The following is a 15905-nucleotide window of genomic DNA, read 5'->3' as shown; positions in this document are numbered from 1 at the left end:
GATTTTTTTTTCCAAATAAAGTGATAAAAATCAGGAATGATCACGCATGGCTTATATAACCCGATGTAAATTTACTTTTTAGCAAACGACATTTAAATAATTATTTTCAAAAATTATTAAAATCAAAACAATGAATGTAACGCATTAAGTGTACAGTGTAGATAAAAAAAAACATAAGTGAATAATTTTCATTCGTCAAACAGAGATAGTATTTGCAAAAAAAAATCTTAAAAATTTGTCAGCTCCCAGGCAGGCATGTAGTAACGGGGAAGTGGTGAGAGTTCGGGGCCCCCCTCCACGTCATTTTGTTAAAATGAACACACATGATAGAATAAATGACTATGTCCCCCCCCCCCCCCCCTCCCGGATTAGGAATTTGATGTTTGTCGAAAATGCTGGAACTGTGGAAAATATTGTTTTATTATACCGGTCTTAAGAAAAGGCTTCACAACATCCCAATATCCCCAAAAACGTGATTTTATAACTTTAGGATGGTCTTAGGACAAGGTAGGTGTTGTCCTTAAGTTAGGACAAAGTTACGGCGGTTCCTAAACTTAGGAGAGTTTCGAGAAACAGACTTAAGACTAAGACGTATCCTAAGATGTACTTAGGACACACCATAGTCCTAAGATACCTTCGTGAACATGCCTGCTGGTCATGAACAATTTTATTAATTTATTTAAACAATTAAACTTAAGTACACTTAAGGAAGTACATGTGCATGTTACAAGATTGAAGAGAAATTATATTTTAATATTCAATTATTGCTGACATAAATGGAGGAAATGTGTCTAGTGAAAACGCTGCTAAACATTTCTCATTTATGCTTTGGCTTGAATAATCGAAGAAAATAGACAAACTGTATGATGATCAGTCACGTAGCATCGGGGGGGGGGGGGGGGTGCAGGGGGGATGCCTGCCCCCCCCCCCCCCCCCCCCCCCCCACTTTTATGCGCAGCAAAGCTTTTTCTTAAATTTACATACAGTGTACGAAAAATTGAATTAACATGGAGTTGCCCCCCGCCCCCCCCCCCACTTTTGTGCGCAGCAAAGATTTTTCTTAAATTTACATACAGTGTACGAAAAATTGAATTAACATGTAGTTGCCCCCCCCCCCCCACCTACTTTTGTATGGGACCATGTAAAAAACAATGAATTGAAAATAAGGAAATAATCAGTGAAATTGAAGTAAAGGTATACTACTCCCCACGGTTTAGGATTTTCAGAATTTTGGAAAGTAACCTTTTTCCATTTTATTTTTTTTTTGCTTGTCAAGATGTTTTGGATGAGTCTGCCCCCCCCCCCCCCCACTTTCAAAAACGATGCTACGTGCCTGATAATATGATGATAAGTCGTCAATTTTATGATGGATGCTTCAAAAACTGTAAATATATTTTCACAAAACCTATCAAATGTAGACCTAATTCATGCATGTTCAACCTTCTGCAGATTGAAGTATATCGAATCAATATTAAGATTATTTCTGTCGGAATTTTTGTGCTCCATGTTTTTAACGACCGATTTGAGAAAACCCCCCAGAAAAGTGACCCGCAATATATACTAAAGCGGTGACGTCATAAGAACTTATCGAATCAATATTAAAATTATTATTTTTGTCGGAAATTTTTGTGTTTCATGTATTTAGCTACTATTTTAAAAAATCAGAAAGTGACCTGCAATATATACTAAAGCGGTGATGTCATAAGATGTCAAAGCCTCTACTTCAAAGATTGAAATATTTTTTGATAAAGGTCTGTTTCCTTTCATAATATTCTTTCTGTTGATACCAATCAACTAATTATAAACATGCGTTTTACATATTTTGCAACCAAGTTGTAAAAAGAGACACGGAGTCCCCCATCATCTTCACAACATCTTGTGAAGATGATCAGTGAGTGGAAACATATCGTTATCTTTATTTTATGAAATGAAAAAAAAATGGTGATAGTTATTAGACCTAAAACACAACAAAATATCTATATTCTCGTAAAGGTGCTGATAAAACACAGGTAAAAATCCAGGTAAAATCTTTGACTGGAAGCAGACTATAATTGCTATCACAACATAATTCACACCTATTGTTCTATACCCAATTATCAAATGTATGCAAAACGGGAACACACCGTATAGGTTTAGGTAAAGGTGCTGATAAAACACAGGTAAAAATCCAGGTAAAATCTTTGACTGGAAGCAGACTATAATTGCTATCACAACATAATTCACACCTATTGTTCTATACCCAATTATCAAATGTATGCAAAACGGGAACACACCGTATAAAAATGGGACGAAATAAAATAAATTATAGAATAAACATTTGTTGCTTTTGTTTCTATATACATAATCACGTATATTAATTAATTAGACAATAATTGTGTTATATACAATTCAATTCAATTCAATTCTTTATTTCTTTAAGCTTTACAGCTTATCAGTATGACATATGTATAACATGAGGTGGTAGTGTATTTACAGGAGAACTTGTGCACGTACAGATAATAACATTTACTGTTACATATACAGGTTGAGAAAACAAAAGACTACAATTATGTAATACAGTTGTCCCTTAATAACATACTTTTTGAGATGAATTTGCCAAGATTACAGAGATCTTTGACATTGTCAGTATTAAAAAGTTGAATTAATTTAAACATACAAGGTTTTTTATAATAATATTCTTTCATGTATAATCTGCGCAATGTTCTGTATAGAGGACAAACAAATAAAAAATGGAATTCATCTTCAACACTAGATTTGCAATGTGGACAAAATCTATTTTCTCTATTTGTGTTATTATATCTACCAGTTTCAATAGCCAGGCGATGTGACGATAGTCGTAATTTAGTTATATATTTCTGTAATCTAATGGGAAAAGATTTTCTTAAATAGTATTGAAGATGTATACCATCGATAAGATATTTGTAAAAAGAACATTTCTTTGAATTTTCAACATTTGCAAAAATATCTTGTTTTGCCTGATCAAAAATTCTTTGTTTTACAAGTTGTAAAATACCATTGTTTATTTTTTGGTTAGACCATATATCAAAAAAACCGAGGTCAATGAGAATTTTCTTTACATAGAAAACCCAGTTTTTATAACCGTGTTCTTCACAATTAATATACATAACTTCGTAGCAATGTCTAATTATACAATTGTCACTAATTAAGACATTTTTCCAAAACTTAATAATGTTAAACATTCTATAATGTACAAGGGGCACACGGCCTAATTCAGCATATAAGTAAGCAGTATTTGTACTTTTCTTCACTCCGAGAATTTGTTTACAGAAGTCTGTATGAAGTTTCTCGATATTGCAACCTATATTATTTCCCCATATCTCTGAACAGTAATTAACAATTCCACCAATAAAACAATCAAAAAGCGACAATAATGTTTCTATATTAAATGACATTCCCCGTATATTCTTTCTAAGCGCAAACAATGCTTTTCTACCTTGTTCAGATAATTGTTTTTCAGCTTTGGTAAACTTGATGTTAAAGTTGAAAAGTATTCCTAAGTAAGTGAATTGTTGTACAATTTCTAAAACATCATTACCAATATGCCAACACTCACTATCTTTTACTCTGCCATTGTTTCTAAAAACCACAATTTTTGACTTTTCCGCATTAACATGCATTTTCCAAGTATTACAATAGCTATGTAGTTCATTCAAAAGACATTGTAAACCTTCCACAGATTCAGAGAACAGGACCATATCATATACAAATGCACAGACTTCGCCTGAGCAGTTTAATTAGTCGGCAATTAGTCCTTCAATATAAATGAAATCGTTTAAAAAAATATAGATCTACATAATAGTTTTGAATGTAATATATTTGGAGAAAGCCGAGAAGGATCATTCGAGATTCGAGATTCGAAATACGAGATTCGAAATACGAGATACGAGATTCGAAATTCGAGATTCAATATCTAAATTAACCAATCAAATCAAGGATCTGAAAATATGTATCCTAGCGACATCAAACTGTTCTAAATAAAAATCATACGTACATGCTCTTATATACAAATAAATGCTATGTTCACTTCTCCATACCTAACTAAATAATTATTTGTATTTACTTTTACACAGAATATCTAATTGCACTAGTAATAGTGCAGTGTGCTTCGCGATCTAAGTGATTTTGTTTGCCCTAGTGCATTTCCACCTGATGCGTTTGAACCCTAAGGTATTTCACCACCAGTAATAGTTTAAAACCCGGGTTTATTCACCCCTTTTGTGTAAAAATGCGGTTATGGTAGAGAACTTCTTAAGCGTAGCTAATTTTTTCTGTAGGGGATCCTAGGCCAATTTTAAAAAATTTTACTATGTAAATTTAATAAGCTCCAATTTTCCCGAGGAGGGGGTCCAGATCCCCTGACCCCCTCCTTTCTAGATCCCCGCATGAAGATTAGTACATGTATCTAAATAATCTAAATATAAATAATATGTCCTGTTTCACTAATAAATATAAGCATTACTTATCGTTTTTATGTATGCATACAGTGAAACACTAGTACTATGATTATAAACAAATCATTGAGATATTATCACATCATACGGAAATACAATTTTTTTTCCTTTTCCTCAGTAAACAACTTATTATGAGTCTTACTTTTGGAATTGTTTTCAATATAGAAGGATACCTACTCTCTACAATTAAAGGTAGGGATGATAGGGTGCCAATTTGTTCACATTGCCGATTTCTTGTGCAGAGAACAGTAAAACCTTTTATTTGATTGTGCATGAATATTTCAAAATTAATTGTTGTACATATATTTTTTTATAATTCATTCATTGATATATCAACAAGAAAGAATCAAAGCATATGTTTCACAGCCAAGTTAAGTTTCTCTGTAGTTTCCTACCCCCCCCCCCCCCCACCGCACCAAAGTTGACAATAATTACATATAAGTCATATAAATGTTTACTTTTTTTGGTAAGTAAATCTCTAAAGATGTAAATAAGCACTGCAAACAAAGATGTGTGTATTTTATATACTACTACATTACACTTAGCCAGATAAAATGTAATCAGGATGAAGCTACAAGGGGTGAGTGGTGCAAATTTACCAATTTGTCGCCATACACACAGAACACCAAATAAAGAAACTGTGAGTGGTGTGTGGAATGCAAAAAGATGGCGGCAAATTATCTCAAATAATCAGTGCAAAAACCCACAAATAGGCTGTTATTCGTTACATATCCTGCAAAAACATTGATAAAAAATGTTATCGTCCCATAACATAGCCGATTAAGTTAATGTGTAATTCTAATGTCCATGGAGGCGGACGTATCAGGCGGGGATCCAGAAAATTAAATTTCAAAAATGATCGGTTGAATTACATTAAATGCTTTGAAAATTGTTTTAAACTATCGCACGGGTCAAAATGCGTGATAGAAGCTATGTACAGTGTAATTGGAAACTTTCATTTTATATCAATATGTAGTATTACCTATTACAACAAATGAGAGTATGGCACAACTGCCACAAGCAATACATGTCCTTTACCGGCACCACCTCCCTCCCCATAAAAAAATGAAACAATTGTCGTTTTATTTGCTAAAATGTGTGTGGTTCAAGATTTTTCTAAAGGACATACCCGATTAGAATTGAAAAAGAGTCGTACGTTTAAAACTAATTTTGTCAAAATTTTTAGATTCATTTGGTTATACTTTGGTCCATTTGGGTAAATATATGCACCAGCACAGCTCTAATTTATATATAATCAGGCCATAAATTCAAAATATTTTAAAAAACTAATAGCTTTAAATCCAGTAGATAAAAAAAGGAAAGCAAGTCGAACTCGATGAGTGCTAAAACCTGTGTTGAATGAATGGTACAGTAGGATATGCGCAAAAAAGTCCCGTCTACTCTTTCCTACCCTATAATTATTGGAATATTAAATCCGATTATAAGAGTCAAATTAAAAATCAAGTACGGATATGTACCTGTTTATCAAAAGTAAAACTACTCATAATTTATCTACAGTGCATCGTTATGGAGCTACACAGAAAGTTTTATATTAATTTGCCGAGCCAAATAAAAAAAACCTGGAAAACGAAGAGAAAACAAGGTGGGGGACAGAATAACTGACAAATTAATTAGGACTATATAGCCCCCCCCCCCCCCCCCCTTGAAATGTATATACTGAAAACAGATTATTGGCGTACAACATCCGCACACAATTTAAAGAAAATTTCATGTTTTTTTTTTATTATTTTCGCCAGCTAATGTAAGACATCACAAATACCCCAAACTCCCTCACGGAAAAGGAAATGCTAGGTGATGAGAGAGAGAGAGAGAGAGAGAGAGAGAGAGAGAGAGAGAGAGAGAGAGAGTCGATGTAAATCACAGGTGCGCTAACACCGTTAAAATTAAAGCTTGCTAGTTGGTCTGCCCTACCCTAGCTACCTCCTCTCTTTTCTCGTTTTAGAGGCTTAATTATTGTCTATATATGCTTGTAACAAATCAAATCAATTTCAAATTCTAAATCAAAACTGAATTTGACACTACAAAACTCTCTCTGTGTCTGTCTGTCTGTCTGTCTGTCTCTCTCTCTCTCTCTCTCATATCGACAATGGCATTGCCATACCCTACAATACACTATTCTTATCTGGATTTTTGTCTTTGAGGTTGTAAATCATTATATCTTCTATGGTTTAAAACTTTATCATAACCTATATTTTGACATGTCGATTATTTCATTGAGTTTCGTTTCATAGCTAAAACATTTAGATTAAACAGATCTTTCTTCGCGAGCCGATTTTTACACAGTTGGGGCGAATACACTTCGGGTTAAAATTGTTCGGGGGGAAATACATACAGGGCAAACAAAACCACTTAGATTCGCAAAGCCAACAGTGTTATTTCTAATTTAATTGTTTATACTGTGTGGGGTTAATTCATCAATGTTAATTTAACCATTTTAAAACCACTATATAAGCGCTATTAAGACATGTATTTGTAGGAAAGAGCATGTACGAATGATCTTTATTTAGAACAGTTTGATGTTGCTAGGATACAGGTTTCAGATCCATGATTTGATTGGTTAATTTAGATATTGAATCTCGAATTTCGAATCTCGAATCTCGTATTTCGAATCTCGAATCTCGAATGATCCTTCTCGGCTTTCGTAGAGAACTTAATTAATATGAGTATCTCAAGAAGTCAATAGCACGTTTTTTTTTGGGTTTTTTTTTTTATTTGATAAATTATACGTCATCTATATGAATAGATTATTTATTCATTGCTAAAATGTCCCTAGAATTTAACAAACTTTGAAAGTATCAAAGGTCTAATAACATTGAAATTACTAATACTTAAAGCAGAATACTGAAGTCTTATAACAAATATGGTAAATTTATCAACTATATAAAAATTATTTATGAAAATAAAGTTAAAAATTTTGAACTCAAATCATGTCCAAGCTATTCCCCAACTTAATCGTATTCACAAACAGAAAAAGTATATGTGTGAAAACATATATTTCTCTATATTTATGCAGTAAAATAGTATTTAAAATTATGTTTATGATTTTTATAGGGTACGTTTTCTCCAAGTACGCTCTCTCTTGGAGAAAACGTACCCTAGGTATTGGGTACGTTTTCTCCTGGGTAAGTTTTCTCTTAGGTACGATTTCTCCTGATACCACACGTATACCTACTCAACCCGTTTTAGAGAAGTGTACTAACATAACCTTCTCATGGATTTTGCCAGGAGACAAGTGCCCACTCAAGCTTAACGAAAATAAAGTGCAAATTGAGGAAGTGAAACGGCTATAAAGTGTCTAAATATATAATTACAGGAAGATGTGCTGACTATAGAATGGTTAATTGATATCATATTGTATTGGACGTTAATTAAATATATGTTATACATGAATGCTTTTACAAATACGAAACTATTTTCTCTGTTTACACACTTTTAAATTTTTTTTCTTTAGAATAGTAATGGCTAACCAAGAGTTCGATCTGTTTATTGCATACAGTTCTGCAAACACCCAGGCAGCCAAAAGGATAATGGAAAACCTGGAAGAAAGGTTTAAGATCAAATGCTGCTTTGCCGATAGGGACTTTCTTCCAGGAACTGAAATCGCAGTCAATATTTCTTTTGCGATTGAGAAATCAGACAAAGTGTTAATGTTGATCAGTCCCGACTTCGTTGAAAGTGGTTGGTGTTGGTTTGAACAACAAGAAGCGTTCCGGAAATACGCCCTAGACAAGAGACATTGCATTATTCCTGTTATGTTGGAAACTGTCGACGAAATGCCAAAACTGTTACGAAACATAACTTATGTGGATTTTCAAAAGGAAGATGACCCAGTAGAAAGGATATACAAAGCATGTATTCACCACACCGTTCAGGAAGAGGCGTGTCAAGATGAAAAAGAAAATTCAGGTTTATGCGTTCCACACTGGGGTGTTTCTCGTCATTTCTACGACTACGATGATGATTTTGTGGAGGCAAAGGAGCGCATAGAGTTCTTGGAAGAAGAAACTGATTTAAAGATATTACAGAAATACTTTGATGACGCAGCTGAAAAAAGTGATTTTGATCTATTTCAAAGCATATTGGAGAACAAGCACATGAAACTGAACCCCAATAATGTTTTCAAAGTTTGTGTGCATGTTGCTGGGAACAAATTAACTCATGAGCTTATTGATACAATATTTCAAAACATAGACAAGGGGTTTTCTTACAGACACTTTAAGAATGCATATCTTGTTGCCTGCTTAAAAGGACCTCCATATTTGGTCTCTAAATTTGATGAGCTGGGGTGCAAGAACCTGATAGATGCCTCATTTATTGAAAGCTTGATCCCCGGAAGTCCCTTCTGTGCCACTGAGAAAAATGAAGTAATTGACAGTATTCTTAATGAAACAGGCTGGAGCGACCAGGATTTGCTGTCTTTCTTGCAAACAGCAATTCAGTCAAGAAAACCAGCAATCATTAAAGATTTGCTCAATCTCATATCCAAGATTCCATTCCAAATATTTTCCCTGTTGATTTTCGTTTCAGATGAACAGACTTGTATAGAGGTTCTTCACAGAGAAAAGTATCGAGGCCAGGCAGATTTGCAAGTTGCCTTATTGAGATCTTGTATGATGAAGATGACAGCCTTAACAAGAGAAATATTAAAGCAAGGAATTATCTTAGAACCAAATATTTTCAATAAAATGGATTTCAGTGTGGAAGAAGTCGGAATTTTTATTGAAGAATACCCATGGAGTTTAGAAGAATTGATGGAAATTAACAATTTATTAACTAAACCCCAGTTCAAGAGATTGGTCAAATCTGAAATTCAAAAGAAAACTTTATCCAGCAGAAATACAACATTACTATACCAACGTTGAAAATACGATGATTATGGTTAAAAAAATTATAAAAAAAAAACGTTGAAAAAAAGTCGGTATGAAGTCTTGTATTCTGAGAAATACTGACCAAAATCATAATTTTTAAAATCAAAATCCAACTTTTTTAATATTTGTAATAAATAATGATAAATAATAAAGGTCACTACATTCTCTTCCTGAAATAAAGGTTTTTGATTGTATCTTTTATGTCTTTGACACAAGATACATGTACATGACATAATTTTATATCATATATAAAGATAAATTTTAAACCATTATCCAGTAACAATGTATTTTATTTAATTTTTTTTTAGAACAGATTTTTTTGATATAAGTATTTCAGCTTACTTGACAAGCTGACATATATTTGTACTATAAAAACATAACAAGATCAAAAGCAAGCAGTGCTCTATAGTTATCATTGAACACAATAACAACAAAAGTTACTCATTTGATAGGTCATTATGATTATTTTGGGTAAAACTGCAATACTAAAACTTGGAAAAGGAGAATGCACAATGACTCTTTACAATATCATCTTTTTCTTTATAATAAATTTGTGATCATAACTTAATTGTTAATACATGTAGTTATTTCAAACAACATTGAAAGTTATATTTCAGCAGGCTGCAGCTCACCCAAAAGCTCTAAATATGAACTCGAGAAAGACTGATAATTAGATTATATCTATCAATGGCAAAGCACATACAAACAAAACTGCACACAGTATTATACTGCATTTCATCCTAGTATAGTACATGTACATACATTTTATTTAATTTACTAGTGGATATTTGTATACCTCCAATATCTATCTAAATATACCACCATGGACCAATTAAATAAATAAATTTGCATTTAATGATTACAATTTATAAACAGTTAACATCATTGTTCATTGTGAACGCCATTGCAGATTGTGTATGTACATGTTTTTTTACATCGAATAGTCAATGTAAATGTGAAATATATAGTCATGTAGATAATTAACGGGTATATGAGACATCATGAACCAGCATTAAATGTATTCCATTTTTTTAAAAAAAAAATTAGTAGTTTAAGTGCTAGCATTTGAAAACATTTAAACACAGCACCTCTTGAATAAAAGAAGAATGTATCAATATACAGTTCAATGTACTGTATGGATGGACACATTTTAAGCCTGAGCAAAGTCAGTATTGCTATAATAACAACACCATCAACCAAGAGGCAGTTTCAAACATCATTAACACAATTTAACTTGCATGTTCATAAAACTCTAAACCGTTTTAGAAAACAGATTTAAAATTGCACAATAAAACTAACTGAAGGGCTATCAACAAATTCAAAACAGATTAATACATCTACTTAAAGCACATTTAATATTTTGACAGAAAATGTTCATTGGAAACCCTATAACTTTTAAAATTGAAAAACTGCAAGTTGCATTTATTAGGAAGAAATTAAAATGCAAATGATAAAAAATAGATAAACCTTTATGAATCCTAATCAATTTCATAATTTTGTAAAACTAAAGACACCCCCTCCTCCAAATTCCACCAATAAAATGTATGTGATAAGAAGAAGTAGACATTTTAAGCAAAATATATTCTACAACATATATATGTTCTTAATTCAAGTGGCACACTCTTATGCAACTGAAGAAATATTGTATTGTTATTGAATTGCAGAGGTAAGAGTCCACATGAACTTTTGGTGTTATTCACCATTTACAATCATATGTCTCAGTAATAAATAACTACAGTGTATGTACAGAGTTTTGTCCATGGTAAATGAGAGTTGAGCATTTCTGGCCATTATGTCAAATACACATGCTTCAAGAGAAGACGAAAATGAAAACCTCTTTTGATTTTGTTGAGATCTTATCATTATCACCACAGTCTGGTGTGATTGTAATGCCTTGAGCCAATAGTCTGATAGTTATTGGGGGCCCCGTACACAGTCCAGTTAGAGTTGCTGGGGAAGTTTCCCTTCCAAGGGGTTGGGATTCCAGCCAGGATGTTGCTTGCTGGATTCTCGCTGTACTGCGTTTTACTCTGGTGATTATTAATGGATGGTAAACTGTCAAAAAGATAAAATGAAAAATTACTAGTACAAATCCAACTATGACTGATTGCATGCCCTATTATAATATAAGATTTTTGTTCAAGGTGGAGATAAAAATTTCTCAATTTGCGAAAAGGGTAAAAATAAACGTGTGAGTAGATGAACTTTTTTTTCTGCAATTCATGATCAATTAAGTTGCATATATAGATAAAAATTTGATTCTTTACCTGGATGGAATTCCCTTTGTAACTTTAAGATGCCCATTTCTGCCCATGTAATCCTGATGAAGATTCATTTTCTCCTGATAATTGATGGGAGGTTCCCTTTGAAGCAGAGGAGGGGATCTGTCTCCATTGGTCCCTGCATTCTGATTCCTGTTCTGTGAGTGGCGGCTTCCTCTTCCCCCACTACCCCTGGTTTGCAAGTGGAGTACAGAGGTTGTATTAGGCCGTGAGTCTGTCTCAGAAGGGGTATTGGAGTGACGAGTATAATGAGAAGCACTTGCACCAATTGTGCGATGTTTAGTGGAAGGAGAGGTGCCCCTTAATTGTTTGATTTTGCTGTGAAAAGGAAAGGATGTTGAATGAGTGTGATTATGAGGAAGATTATAAGGTTTTGCAACACCAAAAGCTGACACTCAGAACACAAAATTTATATTGATTTAGGAAGCAGAACTTGATTTAGGATGCAGAACTTTTTTTTTTTTTTTACAGTTTTAAGCTGTATGTGCATGCAAGATTCAAACCAACAACTTAGATACAGTTAAGAAAGTGGTATCTTATAGATATTACTTTTAAGCAATACAGATTAAAGTATCAAGCAATTTCACAACAAATGTAAATCAAATGAAAATAATATTTGTCAACTTTTCATATCTTTGTACACAGGCTGCATGATCTTATAACAACTCCTGTTTTATTTCACAAAAAGAAGAACAACGAATACAACAACACTTACTCTCTTTCACTTAGAAGTCTCTCCAACACTTCAGTGTGAGAAGGGGCTCTTGGAGGGGTGGGAATTATTTCAGGAGTCTGAAAATCATAGTTTAAATATTTTAAATTTCATCGACCTTGGAAAAAGTTTTTCATTATAGAGACTAACATATGGACATATATAAGACCAATTATTTAATAAATTGCATAGGAACTAACAAATAAACATAAGTACTTTTACTGGTATTTAATAAATGGCAAACTGACCATGTTTTCTCCTCGCCTTGGAGATGATCGATTGGATGGTTCATAGGTGTCCGACTCTAGCTGACTAGATGGTGAGTTCCTGTATCTATAGTGACTGGAACCTTGCCGTCTCCCAGCCTTCACCTCAGAGTTATTATCTATAAAAAAGGCAAGATCCTTTTCACTAACCTTCTAATACCGGCCATTACATCTATTTGAAGAGCAGAGCAAAAAAACATGTAGCAATAAAGTTTTATCAATTCAGAGATGCTCAAAATTAATCAATTTTGAAATCATGGATGTCATGCCAAATGAAGATTTGACAATTTATTTGGAAATAAAAATTATGTTGGTCTATGCATATAAACCCCATAGGTTTTTAAAATATCATTCATAATATTCATTCTGGCATGTCCCATGTAATAAAATGCCAGAATTTTTCCTTTCTAAGAATATGAAATTCAATGATGCTTAACTTTTATATTGATGTGAAATGATAATACAAATGCACATCTGTTTTGCATATGTTGGGTCTTTGACAATTATTCTTACTTCATGAATTTGTGCCAATAGAATTAAAAAATTGAAATTCAACAAGAAACCAATCCTTACAATTTGTGTTTGGGTGTAGTGGAGGTCTGGAGTATCCTCTTCTTCCTCTTGAATTGTCCTGAGATGTCAGGCTACTAAAGAATCCCTCATACACAACAAAGTTATTCACTTGTGGAAGTTCTGCTTTTAGGTTGTAGTGCTTCTTTAAGAACTGGCTAAATTTAAAGGATGGCTTGTCTATTGCTAAATGACGTGGATCTATATCCTGGTCCTGAAAAAGAAGTAAGACCAAACTGTTATAAATCTATTTACCGGTATGCACTATGCAGAACAGTAATTAGTGTTGCATATTTAGATTCAACCTATTGAATTTTAATTCATAAAAAATGAAAATATCTATGCCATAGTAACACAGTTTTTAAAGAATATAAATATAATAAAGCATTGTTATCCTTTAAAACTGATTATCTTTATAGTTATATATTAGATTCATTATCTAGTGCTACATTTTTATACCTACATGTATATAGATAATTATCTCTTAATCATCTATTTACCTTTAGAAAGTACTCAAATAAGAGTTTACCACATCCCATCCTTTGTCGAGATTCATGAACATAAAAATCAAGAACACACATTGGCTCCATTTCATGAACACGGCCTTTGGTGTCATAGACAAATAACTTTTTATTTCCAATTTTTAGTATTCCAATTACAGCACCTTTGTTGCTGAAAATCACAAGAAAGGTATGAACATGAAATGTGCCAACACTGATATCCTAAAAACTGGTTCATTTGCAAATACCAAGCTGATGTACTTCAATATTAAAGTATTGTCTTAAAAACAGAATGCATGTATTACTTATAATTACAAGTTCTATCTGAGTGGTATAATAAATATACACTAGTATTTGTAATGTATAACAATTATGTTTATGTTGGTAATTATTTTACCCATTATTATATCCAAGAACTTAACATTCTAATTCTCTCAATTCTGTAGGCATAACTGTAACCAGGAAACTGGTTTGAAAATATACTTACTCATTTAATTGATCATCTCGCATTACATAAAGAATATGATCTGACAATTCCAGTTTTCTTCCTGTGGTAATTATAGTTCGCAGACCCTGAGCCTAAAATAATGCATTTTATCGATCTGAATACATGTATGATTATAAGTATGTAATATAAATTCAACTCACTGTTCATCAAAATAAAAATCAATATTATTAAACACGTCAGACAGTGTTTATATAAAATGTTTTATAGATATCTATATTTTAGTTCTTTCTCAAACATAAAGCCTTAAATTTTAAAAGTTCCAAATGATTTAAACATGAATTTTAAAATACTGATAAACATGCAGTCAAGCTTCAGTGTCTCAAACACTGATACCTTAATTTATGGATATTTAAGAAAGATGGTTGCCCAACCACTGTTTTTTTTCACATATTGTATATTTTAGTGCTCATATTCATGGATTTTTTAAATGGATTTTCTAGACCAAAAGTTTGAGTTATTTGGTTGCAAAAGTGACTGGTTTGTTTATATATTAACAGATAATAAATGTTAAAGTAGATCTATAAACCAATCTTTCAGTCTCTATTTAAACAATAAACTGCTTTCTTTGGTGATTCATGCGGGATATGAAGGTGGCGACAATGCAGAAAAAATAACCAACGTTAGCAGCTTTTGTAAATTTTTTCTGCAATGTTCGCTTCCTTCATAACCTGCATGAATCATCAAATAAAGCATTCTTTTTTTTTTATTTACATCTTTCTTTTAACAAATTAATAAATTAATTGTAAAAAGTAAGCTAGTAAAATTCACTAAATAACTGTTAATGTACATCAGTACGTTAGCTAAAAGAAACAGTCGCATTGTCTCCTCGGAAATTTGAGTCTGACATCATCATCATTATTTCTTGCAGATGTGATTTTTCTTAGGTTGCTGTAGGTTTTGAACAATCGATAAACAGGGAGTACTAGTGGATATTTCATGCAGCCCTAGCTGTCATTTTTAGTCGCTGTGGGTTATGACCAATTGATAAACAGGGGGTGTAGATTTCAGTCTGACTGTTTCTATAGAGCTATGAATTAAGCATAAGTTTCCGTAAGGAATAGAGGGTATCATATATATGTAACACGGTATATAGATAAAATGAAATATATATATATATACCCTCGCAGATGCTTCTCCCATTCGGTCGATGACTTCCATAAGCTGTCTGCGTAACTGTCTTGCATCATATCTGAAAAATATTAATGTTAAACTTTATGAAAGAAAAAATTACCATGCTACAAATGAATTTGAGAATGACTGGTTAGCTATAGTCAGCTCAGTTGTAAATCATTTATGAACTGTTGGTATACAGTTTCGAGAGTTTCACTTGAATCTAATCTGTAATAATTATTTCTTAATTAGTACATGCAACTTAATCATAGTTATGTTCGCATAGATTTCACTAAGAAAATAAACAATCACATAGTTTTCATTTTGCTTACCCATCAGCGTTTTTTCTGAAAGGGGTCACAGTATTATCCAATTTACTTATTGTGGAACCGAGTAAATTATTTACAGAAAACGGAAATTCCATCGTGTTGCCTTATATACTGTTATTTCATGTTCATAGTTGTTTTGTCTTGTTAAATGTCCACGAGTCAACAGTTTACAACACCCAACAGTCTCGGCACCAAGGCAAACAGAGCAGTTACGCAGTGAATAATTAAAATATTCAGCGTATAAATAATTTAAATATGATTCGTATT

The 15905-nt window shown here is 32.7% G+C and overlaps 2 protein-coding genes across 3 annotated transcripts; one reads left to right on the top strand and one right to left on the bottom strand.

Moving 5' to 3' along the window:
- The first annotated feature begins 7945 nt into the window (after positions 1 to 7945).
- On the top strand, positions 7946 to 9188 carry LOC128155528 (uncharacterized). The gene is made up of 2 exons (XM_052817290.1): positions 7946 to 8857; positions 9021 to 9188. Exons 1-2 carry the CDS (start codon positions 7952 to 7954, stop codon positions 9036 to 9038), a joined length of 924 nt encoding a protein of 307 aa, XP_052673250.1. The 5' UTR covers positions 7946 to 7951; the 3' UTR covers positions 9039 to 9188.
- Positions 9189 to 9920: 732 nt separating this feature from the next.
- LOC128155529 (alpha-tubulin N-acetyltransferase-like) lies at positions 9921 to 15839 on the bottom strand. 2 transcript variants are annotated; one of them, XM_052817292.1, is made up of 9 exons: positions 15642 to 15839; positions 15319 to 15388; positions 14179 to 14270; positions 13692 to 13863; positions 13195 to 13405; positions 12604 to 12740; positions 12359 to 12435; positions 11629 to 11961; positions 9921 to 11416 (listed from the first exon to the last, which is right to left on the bottom strand). In XM_052817292.1, the coding sequence occupies exons 1-9, from the start codon at positions 15731 to 15733 to the stop codon at positions 11227 to 11229; spliced, it is 1374 nt and encodes a 457-aa protein (XP_052673252.1). In that variant the 5' UTR covers positions 15734 to 15839; the 3' UTR covers positions 9921 to 11226. The 2 variants fall into 2 exon arrangements, with proteins under 2 accessions (XP_052673252.1, XP_052673253.1); XM_052817293.1 differs by having other exon boundaries at positions 11629 to 11814.
- Between the last annotated feature and the right edge of the window lie 66 nt (positions 15840 to 15905).

The sequence above is a fragment of the Crassostrea angulata genome, chromosome 7, assembly GCF_025612915.1.
Source record: "Crassostrea angulata isolate pt1a10 chromosome 7, ASM2561291v2, whole genome shotgun sequence".
In the NCBI taxonomy this organism is placed as follows: domain Eukaryota; kingdom Metazoa; phylum Mollusca; class Bivalvia; order Ostreida; family Ostreidae; genus Magallana; species Magallana angulata.
The sequence above is the reverse complement of the archived record's forward strand: the minus strand, read 5'-3'. Positions and strand labels throughout refer to the sequence as shown.